The sequence below is a fragment of the Cricetulus griseus genome (assembly GCF_003668045.3).
Source record: "Cricetulus griseus strain 17A/GY chromosome 1 unlocalized genomic scaffold, alternate assembly CriGri-PICRH-1.0 chr1_1, whole genome shotgun sequence".
Lineage (NCBI taxonomy): Eukaryota > Metazoa > Chordata > Mammalia > Rodentia > Cricetidae > Cricetulus > Cricetulus griseus.
In genome coordinates, this window is record NW_023276807.1 from 172,487,719 (window position 1) to 172,504,537 (window position 16,819).

The 16,819-nt window shown below is 35.8% G+C and overlaps 1 protein-coding gene across 10 annotated transcripts in view; it reads left to right on the forward strand.

Moving 5' to 3' along the window:
• Slc4a7 (solute carrier family 4 member 7) overlaps positions 1–16,819 on the forward strand; it is a 92,219-nt gene extending 75,400 nt beyond the window's left edge. For 6 of the 10 annotated variants that reach the window (XM_027389363.2, XM_027389365.2, XM_027389364.2 and 3 more), the window contains 6 exons: positions 1,407–1,475; positions 2,746–2,919; positions 5,962–6,093; positions 8,928–9,004; positions 11,171–11,278; positions 12,807–16,819. In XM_027389363.2, coding sequence (XP_027245164.1) covers positions 1,407–1,475; positions 2,746–2,919; positions 5,962–6,093; positions 8,928–9,004; positions 11,171–11,278; positions 12,807–12,888 — 642 coding nt within the window. In that variant the 3' untranslated portion in view covers positions 12,889–16,819. The remainder of the gene's footprint in view (positions 1–1,406; positions 1,476–2,745; positions 2,920–5,961; positions 6,094–8,927; positions 9,005–11,170; positions 11,279–12,806) is intronic. The other 4 variants (XM_027389368.2, XM_027389370.2, XM_027389371.2 and 1 more) reach the window with 1 other exon arrangement.

Genomic DNA, 16,819 nt, shown 5'->3' on the forward strand with positions numbered 1-16,819 from the left:
CATCACAGTTAAATGGCTGGCAAGATGGATCAGTTAGCAAGTGCATGTGCCAATGCCAGGTTTGAAAATGGAGTTTCATTCCCAGAACCCACATGGTCTTGCTTTTGACCTCCATATGTGTGCTTGAGTACACATGTGCATTCACACACAGGGAAGGGAAGTAGGGGAAGGGAAGGAAGGAAGGGATGAATCTTGAATGTAGTTATAATTATATTTTTACACTTATGTTTATAGCGACTTTTTTTTTTTTTTTTTTTTTTTTCCCTAGAACAGAGATATTCAAAGTCTACTCCATGAACTTTTTGTAGTCCTTGGCATTACCTGGGCCTTCCATTACAAAGGCTACATACTGCAAAAGGCAGGGTTTTTTCATGTATGTCATTCAGAAAAGGATATTGTAGCATGTTGAAAAACTCAGGACGCCTTGATTCCTCTTAAGCAACCACTGAAGATATTTACAGAAATGTACAGCAGTGCTTGTCTTGAATTTCACTTTGTTTTAGAAATAGTAATCTGTCGTAGAAATGTGTTCTTGGGCATGGCTCGGTTGGTAAAGTGCTTATTGTACACGTGTAAATCCTGAGTTCAGATCTCCAGCACCCATGGTTAAAGATCCTGTCATGCTATCACCCCGGACACGTATATCCTCTGAGCTTGTTGGCCAGCTCTTTTTGCCTAATGGGTGAACTCTAGATTTAGTAAGGGACCCTGTCTTTGTTATTTTTTTTTAAGGTAGAACATGTTAGAGGAAAACACCACACAGCTCACATCCACGTATACATAGATAAGCGTACCTCCACACAAATACTGTTCTTTATGCCAACTTATTGTAGTTGTATTGTATTGTATTATGGCTGTCATTTTAAAACTGATAATAGCTATTTAAAATATCTTTTAATTTTACACACAAAGCCAGGATTTCTGCTAGAAATCCTGCTAGGATGGGTGTTTGTTATCTCCATCCTTCAAAGTTTTAAGGACTTTATTAGTAAATGTGGTTCTGCTGCATTGGTACTGCCAAAAGTAACTTGACACTTTACTGACTGGCAGTCTGTCAGCTACTTTGTTGAATGTTCTGTATTTAAAGAAATTTAATTACACAGCAAGCTGATGGCTGTGCTGAAGCACGAAAGACTGTGTTGTTTAAAAAGTTAAGTAGATTTTAAACTAAGCTGTTGCCCTTTGCTCTTCATACTTGAGTGTACTATCTATGAACAATGTTGAGATCAACAGACTCTCAAATGTATAAACAATATACCTGTCTTCTTCCTTCCTGTAGAATGTTGGTCCAATCCTTATCACAAGAGAACTTTCAATTCTGTCACCATACATCCATGTTCTGTATACTTATTATTGTAAAATTATTTCAGTACAATGAGTTCTAATTGTACTAATTTTATTTACAGTTTATCCCAATGCCAGTTCTATATGGTGTTTTCCTTTATATGGGAGTTTCATCATTGAAAGGAATTCAGGCAAGTATTTAATAATGGGACTATTTAAAAATTGCAGAAGTTGTACTTGTGACTATTTTTTGCCTGGTTATATCAAATCCACATTTACTGAGTGATCATTGCTCACTCTGTTTTTACTTTAAAGAATGAGATGATTAATTCACCTACTTTGACTTAAACCCAATGAAATGTCACATCCCTGCTCAGGAAAGGCTAGTATAGTGAGGGGGGAGGATCCAGGGGTCAGAATGGGAAGATCTTTATCTCAAGTGGAGACCACTTTGAGCATTAAGAAAGAAAGGTTATACAAAAGTGTTGTCATAATGAGGCCTAGTACATCAGTTGTTTTCTCTAAGTCTTAAAATGCTGGCTGATGGAGGGGAGGAGGAGCCTTTTCCTGCTTTATAAACCAGTACTCTGAGACAGTCGGGCTTCTGTGCTAAGGAAGCAGGAGTCAGTGCTTGCTGTGCTCTGTGCAAACATTCTGCTAAAATGTACTCAGTATTAGACAGACAGACCTGAGTAGAAAATGTGTAGATAGCACAGGGAGCCAGCCCCATAGTGGCTACCTCTTGTCACACACACACACACACACACACACACACACACACACACACACACACACACACACACACACACACACACACACAATGTGTCCATAGTCACTGGTGGTAACAGAGGTGGCAGCACTTCCCAAAGCCATCTTTTTTTTTTTTTTTTTTTTTTTTTTTTTAAATCATGTCTCCCATGGTGAAGAAATGATACTATCTCACTCACTTGACTTTTTATAGCAGTTTTGTGAGATGGGTAGGTTGATTTTACTTCTAGTTTATAAATGAGGAAATTAAGTTCAGAAATATCCAATGAATGAATTGGGGATTTACCTTCATAGCCTTAGCGGTGTTAAACTTGAAGAAACCTCAGAATACTGTTAGTAGTTAATTGTGCGTAATGGAAGCAGTTCAAAGAGATTATGTGTATTTGGAATTTGATCATACAAAGTAAAATATTTTCTTTGTTTTTGAGACAGGGCAAGCCTCCTAGGCTGGCTTGAACAGTTGTTTCCTGCCTCAGTCTCCCAAATGGTAGGATTACCAGTATAGACCACCCCTCCTTTCTTTTTGGATTTAGAGACTTTTTCTCGAAACATTCTTCTGTGTTATCAGAACATACCAAAGAACTTAGAATTTCATTTAACACACATACACAAATCCTAAAAATTATAATTTCTTACATAGCAAAAATGGTTTTTGTTGATAAGTTCTGCTCTGTTCCTTCATTACATTTGTAGTTTTTTGACCGTATCAAACTATTTGGAATGCCTGCCAAGCACCAGCCAGACCTGATCTACCTCCGCTATGTCCCTCTGTGGAAGGTGCACGTGTTCACTGTCATCCAGCTGACCTGCCTCGTCCTACTGTGGGTAATCAAAGCCTCTGCTGCTGCAGTAGTTTTCCCCATGATGGTAAATTTTCAGTTTATTTTGTTACTAATTCATAATATAATTATCATTTTCATGATAATATTTGTAATTGACTTTGAGGAAAAAATAACTCCTTTAACTAAAGTATTTTAAAATGTAGATGAACTGTTTCTAGCTATAACTAGTACTTTGCATCTGGGTATCTTGTATTGTGAAGTTGCTTATTTTTAATATTTTATTCCTTGGACTATAGGGCTCTATTTTGCAATACTGTGTAACTACAGAACTTAGGACAGTCATAGAACAAATGTGATAGGGAGATGTATAAAGTGAAGCAACCACAAAACATCTTGATTTTGACATGAGATGTTGCGGTGTGTCTTTTCTAGACACTGACAGATGAAGAAGTTGAGAACTTACAACATGCATAGAGGATTTTAATAGGACACAATCCATATAATTCATTAAATCATCATTTAGTATTGCTATTTTTGCATAAAGTATTTAGAAAGCTTAAGAAGAAAAGACATGTAGCCATGGATGCACAAAAGATCCAAATGGACTATAATTTTACCACAAAGAAATGTATTTCTCTCTTGGATTATTCAAGTACCCTCAGAATATTCTCCTGACCTACAAAGCCTAAAGTATTTACTAACTGGCCTTTTACAGGAAAATACTTATTGGCCCTTGTGTTATAGATGTTCAATGAACTTAAGAAATAGTACTTTTTTAAAAAAAATTCAGGCCTGCTAATGAGAAGAAAAGTGTTTCCTTTACTTAGGGGACATTTCACTCAGTTCAGGTTCAAGGTCAACACTACATTTATTACTAAGACTAGGGGTGTAACTCAGTAGTAGTGTTGCCTAGAATGTGTAAAGACTGAGTTTGATTCTTAGCACTGAAAATAAAGAAGGAAAAAGCAAGCAAACCTTTATTCTCTGTATTATTCCAAAAGTTGTCTATAAAAACCATTCTTGGTTCATGAGCTCTACAAAAATGTCTGGTGGCCCAAGTTTGACTTAGGACCTATGAGTTGCCACTTCCTCATTTACAGGAAGTGGATTATTATCATTCTGTGTATGAATTTTCACAAGTAGCCCAAGCAAAAGGGCTAAGTATCTGAGAGTGCCAGGCTCAGGTTAAAGAACTTTTAAAGCTCAAGACACTGATTGTGATTCCAAATCCAAGAAACACTAGTAAAATCTCAGCACCAAAACCGATTGAAATTGTGAAGACCTATGGTGTTTTCGTACGATTAAATACAATCAGCTTAAAATGCTAATATGTATGCTCAACATTATTTCTTAGCATCATATATCATAGTAAAGCAAATAATGATACTTTAGCATCAAAAGGAATTAAGAGTATCTGGATAAAAACAGATACTCTGTTCAGAAGTAGTAGATAATATCTACCTCAAAAGTAGTGTTGGAAAATAAAAATTGTACAGTAGTGGCCAAAATCAAGAAAATGTCTAAGGGTAAACTGTAATAAAAAGGTAAACAGATTTTTTTTTTAAAGAAAAAAGCTTTGTAATAGTACTTGCAATTACTTGCAGCTCTTTTATAAAGTTTCACAATATGTGTGACTTAAAACTACAAAAATTATTACAAATTCTGGAGACTAAAAGTGTGAAATGAGATTGTGGCCACAGGAAGGCCTTCTGATATCTGCAGGGAGTCCCTCTTCCTAGCTGCTTGTCTTGTTTCTTTCCCTCCAGCTTCATAGCTACAGTCTAAATTGTCCCAGCATGTTCTTCCTGTGCCTGTGTTTGCACATGGCACAATCATTTTATAAGGACATCAGTCCAAGTATTGTAGATGTGTGTTTCAGGATGGAGGTGGTATCATTGTAAACCCGATAAATCAGTAAAAACGTGGTTCACAAAAAATGTTGTGTATCTTGTGAGTGTGGGTTACATGTGTATAATTGTTATGTGCATCCAACTGTTTCCTGCTCTACTATACGTAAATTATATTTTTGTTAAAAATCAAGACTTGCAAGTTACAGAAAATGAGAAGTTAGTTAAGTATAATTAGGAATGGAGTTTTGCTGACTACTTAACTTTTCTGTGCTTACATCATTCTCTCTGGGCAACCAAGTTTGCAAACTACTGTGAGGTCCATACAATATGGAACTGGCATAGCAATGAATGAGGAAACCAGAGAAATAGACTAATGGGACCAGAGATTGTCTTTATATATAACTGTATTGCAAGTGGAATACCATGGGCAGATTATTTCATTAAAGGTGGTCATTTCATTCATCAGAAAGTTTAGTATATGGAGTTGAAAGAATTAACTACTATGTAACATCTTAATAAGGAAGAAATCCTAAGTGAACTCAAAATTTGAGAGGTAAAATGAAGTTGTAGGAAAAAGGTTAGGTATGTATCTCCATCCCAGTGGTTAGATAGACCTTTTAAAGAACATGGGAAAACTTACTGGTAAAAGAAGGGTAAATTTATTTAGCCATGTGAAGTGTTTTCATGATAGCAGGCATTTTAAATAGAGTTGTGAATCAGAAGAAAATATATGTGAGACACAAAGTAATGGAAGGTTTCTACTAAACTAAGTAGTACACTACGAAGTTAAAAGTTAATTTTAAAATGAGGGGAAATCAGTAAAAGAGAAAGAAAAAAAAAAAAAAAAAGCAAGCAACAGTAATGGAAAGCCAGTCAGGCTCAGCAAGCATGCACATTCTTGTCAGCTATCATAGGATAGCAAGTTCACATACACCCTTTCCTCTCAGCTCATTGAAAAACTGAAGCTCAGACCTGGGATCAGCTATTCTAATGAACTATCTAAGAGTTGCAGAGCTGTTTTCATGATAGGGATTTATATGATGTAAAAATCTTTATTGAGGGGCAGAATGGCTTTTTTTTTTATTGTATTCCTATGTGCTGTTTTTGTTTTGAGTATACAATTGGAAGATGCAAATAAGTAACTCTGTTCCGTTCTACTGCTAAACTAATTTTTAAACAAAATGAATGCAGCATTTCCTATTATGTATAAGTTTTAGCAAACGCTTGCTTTCCTCTTTCAGTGTATGTATTATGTTTCTCTCACTCATCTTCTTCAGGTTCTTGCACTAGTCTTTGTGCGTAAGCTTATGGATCTGTGTTTCACAAAGAGAGAACTCAGTTGGCTTGATGATCTCATGCCAGAAAGTAAGAAAAAGAAAGAAGATGACAAAAAGAAAAAAGAAAAAGAGGTAAAAAGACAATCCTTTGTTTAATGATTTTTGTACCATCTCAAAGATACTGTTACCATTACTGTATTTTAATCCTTCAGCAACATTATAAAGCACAAGTACTGCTAACTATTCTGTTGTACTGAGATGAGGCAGAGGAATAGGTAACCATACCCAAAGTACTGCTTCTCTCTGACACAAAACTTTTTAAAAATTGCATATTCTGGCTAGGTGGTAGTATCTTGAGCCTTTAATCCCAGCACTCAGAAAGCAGAGGCAAGCAGATCTCTGTGAGGTTCATGCCAGTCTGGTCTACAGAGTAAGTTCCAGGCCTGTTACACAGGGAAACCCTGCCTCAGAAAATCAAGAAAAGAAAAATGCATATTTTATGAACTAAAAACTAAGAATTGAAGTTTCTAACAGTACTAAAACATGACACAATAATATTATGTCTGATTTAACTTTAAATATACTGGGTGTGTTAGCGTGTAGCACAATAACAGTATTTTAGTGGTCTGACATACACACTAATGAAGTTTAAATATGTTTAAAACTCTATTAGGAACCTGGGAAATGGTTCATTAAGTAAAAGCATTTGCTGCACAGGCATGAGGACCTGAGTTCACAGCCCTTAGCACCCATTTAAAAAGCTGGGTGTAGCTATTTGTACCTGTGATCACCGCTAGACAGGAAGCCTAGCCCCAGATTCAGTGAGAGAGCACAGCTGTATAAAAGCAATAAATGGCTGGGCAGTGTTGGTGCACACCTTTAATCCCAGTGCTCAGGAGGCAGAGACAGACAGATCTCTGTGAGTTTGTGGCCAGCCTGGTCTACAGAGTGAGTTCCAGTTCCAGGACAGGCTTCAAAAGCTACAGAGAAACCCTCTCTTGGAAAACCAAAAATAAATAAGTAAATGAATAAAGCAATATATGAGGAGTATTTCAAAAACTTTATTCTGGCTTTGATGTTGTTTTTTAACTACATTTGTGCTTTTACTGAATAGGAAGTAGAAACTAAATATGGTCTTGTTGGTTGTATTCCTGCCTTAATTACTATGGCTGTGATGAAACACCATGACCAAAGCAGTTTAGGGAGGAAAGGGTTTATTTCATTCACAGTTCATTACCAAAAGCAATGAGGGCAGGAACTTTATTACCAAAAGCAATGAGGGCAGGAACTCACACAGGGCAGGAGATAATGCAGAGGCCTTGGAGGTGAGCTGCTTAACTGGCTTGCTTCCCATGATTTGCTGATCCTGCTTCCTTATAGAACCCAGGACCACCAGCCCATGAATGGCACCACCTACAATGGCTGGGCCCTCCCCCATCAATCACTAATTTAAAAATGCCCTATAGACTTGCTTACAGCTGGGTTTTTATAGAGACATTTTCTCAATGGAGGCCTCTTCTCTCTGATGACTCTAAAGAACTAGCTGGCACAATTCCTGTTCAGAATTTTGTTTGAAAATCAGGCATTAGAGCTTCACAGTTTTGTTTTTGAGGTGGGCCTCACTATATAGCTGAGTCTATCCTAGAACTTGTGCCTGTTCTTCTTTAGCCTTCTCTACTCTTGAGTGCTTGGGATGCATCTGTGTACCATACCTGGCTACTCATTTTTAAATGTCATAGTCTTACTTAAATATAGATAGGATAGGTGTATTTCTCAACCAGAATTATAACGAGGATAGTCATTGTAATTATTTGAATCAGGTTCTAATTTTAAAATAAAAAGGTTTTGTTCTCTTTAATAATGCATGCATAAACATCTAAGCTTTTGGTGGTTTTTCTTCGTGTAAGATATTTATCTGCAAAACACAAAATAAGCAGGTCAGATTGCTTACTTTTTGTATTAGTTGGTCCAGAAGCATATAAATATAAAGAACAAGGGTGAAAATGCATTTTAAAAGTCCAGGAATCTTTTTTTTTTTTTTTTCTGAAAAACTCTTGGAATTAAGTCATCTATGTTGTGATTCTATAGAGTCATCAGGGATTCCATGTTACTGTTCCAAGCATATAGTCTCCATTTTCAGATTCACCCTGTGGAAAAGAATAGCCAATTAACCCCAGCTATCATGATAAAACAGAAGCAGGGGGGGAAACACAGATGGCAAAATGAACATTATTCTGTTTTCAGGCTTCTTTCTAAAACTGTCAGTAAGTTGCTTATTCAAGGTCTCCCCATTGAGGTGCAAAGAAATGCTGGGAAATTAGTGTAGCAGTTTTAAATCTGGGTGCATTGTCAGTAGTAAATGATGGGATTTTTGATAATAGGGAGATGAGATGAACTTGAATACTCTTACATTTCTTTGTGTCTGCCTCCAGACACAAAGATAATTAATGGGTCATAATTTTAGTCCATTTGTTGTTGTTGTTGTTGAGATGGTTTTCAGCCCAGGGTGATGTCCTTTCCAAGGGACATCTTCAGTGTCAGAGACACCTTTTTGTCACCTGGAGGGGCTTGCTACTAGCACAAGTTACATTTGGACTTGAGAAATGTCCTGTGTCCACAGATCTTCCCCTAACACAATGATGTATGCTCTGTTGGTGTTGCTGAGGCTGACAAACTATTCCTATATAGGCGAGCTTTTACTATGTCCTGTGATGAGACATGGGATGTCAATTTGTTCCTCTTTGCTGTATATAACTAGTACTCAGACTTAGGTCATACTGTTTTTAGACAGCATTAATTATTCATTTTCAGAAATAGAGGTTATACCTTGGGGAATAAATTTCTACTAGTAGTTCTTTTAATTCATGCTGTCAGTTTGGCTTTCCAAGTCTTTAAGGTATTCTTGGTAACAGACCCTCCTGGGGATATTCTGGAGAAAGTAATCTCTTATTGTCTGTATTCTAAAGGAAGCTGAGCGAATGCTTCAGGATGATGGGGATACTGTGCACCTTCCATTCGAAAGAGGAAGTCTCCTAAAGTACAGGTAAGATACAGCTTTATTTTGTACAGTGCAGTTTTTACATGTGTCAAGAGTATAGATAAAGCATTAATATTTCTTTGAAATAATGGTGAGTAAATGTTTTCTTAGGGTAAACAAAAGGGCAGGTTGGAAGGCTTGGACATTTGGCTTACATGGTGAAAATCTAGTAACCATTCCAAGACTTTGCATTGACTTTGTCATACCACTGTATCTTAATGGCCTGTGCTTGGTTGTTTGAGCAGGATTTCACTATTAGCCCTGATTGGCCTAGAATTCATTGTGTAGACCAGTTTGGCCTCCAATTCACAGAGATCTGTCTGCCTCTACCTCCAGAGTGCTGGGAATAAAGGTGTGTGCTACCATGACCAGCTGCATTCTTAACTTAAACATGATTAAAGTGTGAACAGAGGTGGAACTTTTTTTAAGCAACTGGTATTAGTCACTTGAACATAGCCTACTATTACACTGTTATTTTAATGTAATTTAAGTCCTTCTTGTAGTATCTGGTATTGAACTTGGAAACTGCATACTTGGCTAGCCATCCCCCACTGAGATACTTCTCCAACTTTTTTATTCACTGCATACTTAGCTAGCCATCCCCCACTGAGATACTTCTCCAACTTTTTTACTCAGGGTGACTATTGCTGTGATCAAACATGATGATCAAATGCAACTTGGAGGGGGAAGGGTTTATTTTGCTTACTTTTCCATATTACTGTTCAAGGCAGTCAGGGCAGGAAACTGAAGGCAGGAGCTGATGCAGAGCTTGTTCTCCTTATAACTTATTCAGTATGCAAATTTCTTAGAGCACCAGAACCACCTTCCCAGGGATGGCCACACCACAAAAGGTAGGGTCCTTCCCCATCAGTCACTAAGTAAGAAAATGCCTCATATACAGGCTACAGGCTTGCCTACAGATGATTTTTATGGAGATGTTGTCTCAACTGAGGTGTCCTCCCCTCAAATGACTCTAGCTGTGTCAAGTTGGCATAAACTTGCAAGCACAACAACCCACTTTTTTTTTTTCTTGTTTTTTTTTTTTTTTTGAGACAGGGTTTCTCTGTGGCTTTGGAGGCTGTCCTGGAACTAACTCTTGTAGACCAGGCTGGTCTCAAACTCACAGAGATCTACCTGCCTCTGCTTCCCTCTGCTGGGACTAAAGGCGTGCGCCACTGCTGCCCAGTTCCCAACCCACTTTTTATTGTTTATTCTGAGATAGGATCATAGTGAGTTGCCAACTGCCTTCAGGCTTACTATGGTCTACTGCTTCAGTCTCTGCCTCCTGATAGCTGTGACTAAATGCTTGCATTGCCCACCTCACTCATGTAATCCAGTATGATCTTCATGTTTGTAACTTGTTTGCATGAATGGTTTTGGTTAAAAAGTAGGTAGGCGCTAATAGATACATTGCAGTTTTATCTATGAAATGTTCATACTATTTGTGACCAATAACATTGAGCCCACATTATTTGTGGATATAACCATTATTGGATTGAGGTTCTGGAGTCATTTTACAGTATTTCATAAAAATGTAGAAATGTTACATTTGACTTTTATAGAAAATATAGTGTTATTCTCTGATTTTGATACATCTGATGAAATAACACCTTGACATTAAAACTTTGAGAATATCTAGCTAAAATTGGTAGAATCATTTTTGTGCTATCTTTGCTACGTTCAGAGCTTCATTTTCAGTTGTGTTTTTTAGCATAAAAAATGATTTGCAAAAGAAAAATGACTGTTGTTGTTATATAATGTAGTTTCACTTTATGAGAGTGCAAATTGGAAAAGTTTTTGACTAAGTCTATTTTTAGGGTTTTAGACACAATAATTGGCTTTTATGGTATCTCAGTGATACAGCCTAGATGATCAGAGGGTGTTGTGTCTAGAATACTGATAAAGAACTATCTAACTACAAACTGAAGTAGATTTTGCTAACATAATCAGTCCTGCTTAATTTTGATTGTAAAGGAACTTGGAGTTTTCTGTGAAGACTTGATAGAATTCTAAGTTTATAATACTTTGTTAGATCATAATTTAAGTGCATGGCAAATGTTTTCTCAATTTTGAATTGATGAAAACAAGAAATTATATGATGCTAATAAAAATGACAACATTAATGCTTTTGCAAGTACTGAATACTAACCACAAAGTGTATTTGTTCTTCAGTATTGACCCTTCAGTTGTTAACATATCAGATGAAATGGCCAAAACTGCCCAGTGGAAGGCACTTTCCATGAATACTGAGAATGCCAAAGTAACCAGACCTAACACGAGGTAGTTATAACTGTTTATGCCTTTGTAACTGTTGCCAGTTTTCACTCATTCATATTAATTTACCTAATGTACCTAATGTATTGGACAAAACCAATCCACTCCCAGCTTCCATCTGCTCTACTGTCTGAATTGTGTTCTGATGCAGGTTGTGATTGTTTTTCCTGTGATTATGTTTTATTATTTTTAAATTTACAATGGTGTATTTCAGAAAAGGATTTTTACTATTTTATAATAAAAATATATTCTACAAAACTGCATATATATTTTTGTGAGTGTAATTATATTCATAAATTGAATATATTCATAATTAATGGTTCAATTGAGTATAATTTTTTATATTCAAATGAAAAGAAAAATATGTAAAAAGAAAGATAATTACTAAGAATTAATGCTGCCAGGCATTGTGGCTCACACCTGTAATTACAGTCCTCAGGAGGTAGGCAGGAGGAGGAACCCAAGTTTGAGGCTTGATGTAGTCTATGTAGTGAGCTCCAGGCCAGCCTGGGTTACAAACAAGATTCTGGCCTAAATAAATAAATCATACTTTCTTTTGGTGTAGATAGATAGGTAGGTAGGTAGGTAAGCAGGCAAATACATAAATAAATAAATAAATAAATAAATAAATAAATAAATTTGTGCTTTCTTTTGGCTGATTTCTACCTTGTGATAAGTGTTTAATTATTCCTTTTCCTTCTATAAAACCTGTATTCTACTTAACTGTCATCTTTTCTTTCTTTTCATTTTGGTTATTTGACATAGGGTCTTACTATGTAGCCCTGGTTCTTCTAGAACTCACTATGTAGCTCTGTCTGTCCTGGAAATAACAGATATCTATCTACCTGCCTCTGCCTCTCTGCCTCTCTGCCTCTCTGCCTCTCTGCCTCTCTGCCTCTCTGCCTCTCTGCCTCTCTGCCTCTCTGCCTCTCTGCCTCTCTGCCTCTCTGCCTCTCTGCCTCTGCCTCTGCCTCCCAAATGCTGTATGCCCCATGCCCAACACTTCATCATATATTTGATCTTTGTTTTTTGAGTTCTAATTCTAAGGTTCAATGTTCCTTCATTTTCTGTCTTTAGCCTCTAGGACTTTAGTTCTTTAAACTTCACGCTGAGTTCCTATTCACATTCTGCCAGCACCCTTGACTCAGATTAATAGTATTATGGTGAAAATAAAGGCCATATAGTAATATTAGTACATGTTTTATATTAAACTTGTAGTGTGGGTTCATCATCTATTCAAAATCACATTAGAGTAAAGACAACATCCTGGCTTTACTCATGCTACAAAAGTAACTTATTGGGAACAAGAGTGGGAACAAGTGTTCAAAGAGTGAGAGGAGTATGATCAAACTACATTATATTCATATATGAGATTGCCGAAGAAGCAAAAGTAGCCAGGATGTAATAGCAAGTTGTAAGCTGGTGCTAGCAAGCAGCTCATATATATATTGTAGATATTCCTTGTTGACCATTTGAGAATTTAGGATTGATTTTTTTAAAAATAATTTTTTTTCTCATTGTTTGTTTTAAACAGCCCTGAAAAGCCTGTGAGTGTGACAATAAATTTCGAAGATGAACCATCAAAAAAATACATGGATGCCGAGACTTCATTGTAAAGTCAAACCAAAAGGAATATATAGAGATATATGCCTGTCTGTCTGTGTGTATATATGTATATATATACATATGTATGTATATGTATATATATATATACACATGCACACATATATATGTATATGTATATATATAATGCACATGTGCCATGCTATTGTGTATAACAGTACTGCATGTCACGCCGTTTTTGCGTGACAGTGGGGCTCTTTGAAGCAGCATCTGATGTTTGTTGTGAGCACCATGGAGACTGTATTGATGAAATGGTCTCTTAGAAGCGAGGTACATGGTTTTTACTCTTCAGATATTTATTTTCTTGGGGGTAAAGCCTTTCTGTTATGCAATAGAAATATGTGGAAAACTGTATTCAATCTGATTTTCTTAAATCTCTTTGTCAGTGGCAATCATATCAATCTTAAGTAATACATACTTAGATTATATATTTATAATTTTGACCTGAATTTTGAAAGATTATTATTTCCCTTTTGGTAGTGTTTTATAGGTAGAATAAGGAGTCTGCCCTTGTTGTGGGAAAATGACATGTGTCCTGGCTTCTCTTTGAGCTTCCTTCATGTAGCTGTCCATCATATTTCGCAGGTGATGAACATAGAGGTGATTATAAATTACTGGAGACTTTCTAGGTAGGAACGTTATGTCTTAGGAGTTACTTTTAAAGTTTAAAACTTATCTGGGCTTCCATTCTGATGGACAAATAAACAAAATATATGTGACTTCTAATTTAACACCCACACCATTCATAATGTTTTGAGTTTTAGAAGCTATAAAGTTCCCATTTGTAGTAGTTAAATTTTGTTACCTTTGTAGCAAGGCTTTTCCAGTATTCATACTTTTCTAGAAACCCAGAGTCCCACTGTTCCCTGTCTTTGCTGTCTTTTACTTAAAGGGGTCTAGTGACATCAGGTTCAGATATCTTTCTGTTGTAAGTAGTAATAAAGAGTCAGCATCCTTTTAAATGGGCGTGTAATCAGTGACCCTTTATGAGAATTACCTTTCATTATCTGTTGTTATTCTTTCTATTGTATGCAATATATTTAATAGGTTAGTAGCCACAATTTCCTTTTAAGATATTTTATTTATTCTAATTGATGTGATACTTGCATATTATATAAATATTTGAGACAGTAACAAATACAGAGTCAATTGTTCCTATTGTAGGTATCTGGTGCTCACTTGCATTCTATTCTGTTTATTACCTGAAATCAGTGACTAACTTACATCTTGGATATAAAGCACTGCCATATTTACATTTTAAAAGGAAGTTGGAAGTATTTTCTGTGCAGTTCAGATCTATGGCATTGTTCCTGTTCTATGATGGCATTGGGGTTCCAGTGTTTCTGACCTGCCTTTTAAACATGTAGCAAATTGTCATCTTTTATATACTCTTAGCTCCCCACAGAATAAATAAATACTGTTTCAGCCTGTGGGATGAAATGATTGGGGCTATGAAAATGATAGGACAGGAGGATAAATAATACACAGAAACAGTGAGAAGACCCAGGATCACTGAAGGGGATGAGGACATGAAAATTAGGACAAATGTTTTAAGGAAATTCTGATGTTCCCTAGTCATTTCATACAAAAATATGAAGAAATGAATAGAATTGCCCAAAGCAAATATTTCTAGCAAGTAGTTTCAATTCATTCTAAACTATGTATCATTTAGTATAATTCTCTCATCAGAAATCACATGTTGGATTCTAGTTAAAATAGTAGCTCGCACCATCTGGTACTATCTGAGGAGTTCTGTTGGACTCCCTTAATCTATGATGGGGAGTGTTGCCATGGTGCTTGTGGTCATTAGTGACCTCCATTTTAGTGATTTCCTCTTCACTCAGCAGTGTAGTGATTTCCAAAGTCCCCATTTGCTGCTAATTATAACCCCCCTGATGTGCCCAAACAAGAAAATTTCCTCATATCATTTCCTTTGTCTGGACATCAAAGCGTTAATTTATTTTACAGGAAGTGATTTTAAAATTTAAACTGAAACTACCTGGTATCATAATCTTCCTGTGATTTATATAATTTTATATGTATACATAAACATGTATGTGTATGTATATATTATCTAGTGCCAGGAAGAAAAAAAATGACATAAAAAAATCCTTTGCATCTAAGTGTTTCACTGTGGTTTTGGTTATTAATGGCTTCTCCTTTCTTTTGACTACTTGACTTACAAAGTGATCTGATATGACTACTCCTCTGAAGAGCAGAGGGAATTAACTGCTTCTTTCAGATGGTTACATTACACATGCTATTTTTGGAAATAACAATCATGAATAACACTCATTGCAAGACAGCAAGAGAGATAATTTACTATATATATTGATTCTTAAATGCTGCCTTAAATAGGTGTATATGAGCAGTAGTAATTGCTGTGTACTGATTTACCTCAAGGTGCAAAATAATTAAACTTGTACATATCCATTCACAAAATAAATTCAGAGAAAAGTCCTGCACTTTCTTAGATGCCTTGATTTTCATAGTAGAGCTTAGTGCTACTGAACACCATGGCCATGGAGCCACCTCAGGATACTCTTCCCTCCACCATATTTTATTTATTTATAGATGTGTGTTTACAGAGACTATAATAAATCCTGGTGTTACCTATCTGAAATTTACTTCCTTTTTATTGCTGTTTCAATCTAAAGTAGGAGCTTTTGAGAAAACAGTCAACTAGCTTCATGATGCTAAAGGGGTGATTCTATATATATATATATACATATATATTTTAATAATAGATATGCAAAAGTGAAGTCCAAGGTCTTTAAACATTGTGTGAGTTTTCGTGTATGTGTATGAAAACACTCTTAACTCTCAACTTTTTTTAAACTTGTGGCGTACATACCAATGTTCAGACTTGCCAAGCTTTCTATAAGACATGTAGGATGAAATGTTTTTTGTGTGCTAATGCATGTATTTATAATGATTTGTTTACTGCTGAGAATCACTATCTCTTGTTTCTCCATTCCCCAAAGTGTTTGTTTCTTCCATACACTGAAAGTTGTGGCCTGAGTATATAAGCGTTCTGGCTTTCCTTTTACAAAGGCAGGTTCACAGTTCTGCAGAAAGAATGGTCTCTGACAGTGCGGTGTCACACCAGAGCTTCCTGTTTTAAATTTCATGAGTTTGCCAGTTCAGCAGCTCAGAATCTGCGTTCCCATGAAAGGCTCTGGTTGCCATACCTGAGCCATCAGTACATCGTTTTAATTCAGCTGTGTTTAATGTCTGAAATTTATTCATGTAGGTTTCAACATTCGTTTCATTTGTAGTGCAAACATGTGAACTGTCTTTGTTTAGTCCAACAATTATTTATTTTTAGAAAGTAAATTTAAAGACTAAACTATGCTCAAATTTTCAAATCACAAGATCTGATCATTTTAATTGTAAGGTCTCTTTTAACTTTCTGGAAAGTAAATTTTCAAATAAAATCATGTAAAGAGTATTTTAAATTTTTAACCTATACTTAGAGTTTAAGCCCCAGTTCTGTGGTTTTTAATCATATTTTTTGCACATTGATTGCTTCTGTGTAGCTTTTCTTTTTGTTCCTTTGTTTATTCTAAATTTTTGGCTTTGTAGGGGTAAGGTGTCTTCCATTGTTTACTATATTAGGCTTAAATTAAAATTAAGATTTATTGTCCGTTTATATAATATTTGATACCTTGGTGTGATTTCCCAATACAGTTACAATTTTTTATGGTGTTTATAATTGCAATGGTATTTTCTTTTGTAATAAAATCCAAAGTCAATTAAACAAATTGTAGACTTGATATTTTTCATTTACCTGAAGTACAAGTCTCATCCAGAGTCTATAATGTGAACCTTCCTGCCTTTCACATTTGTTTCCTAATTATTAGAGAAAACTATTTTTTATAGATGTTATTGAAAGTTGAAAGAGCAATAAAAGTCTACATAGCA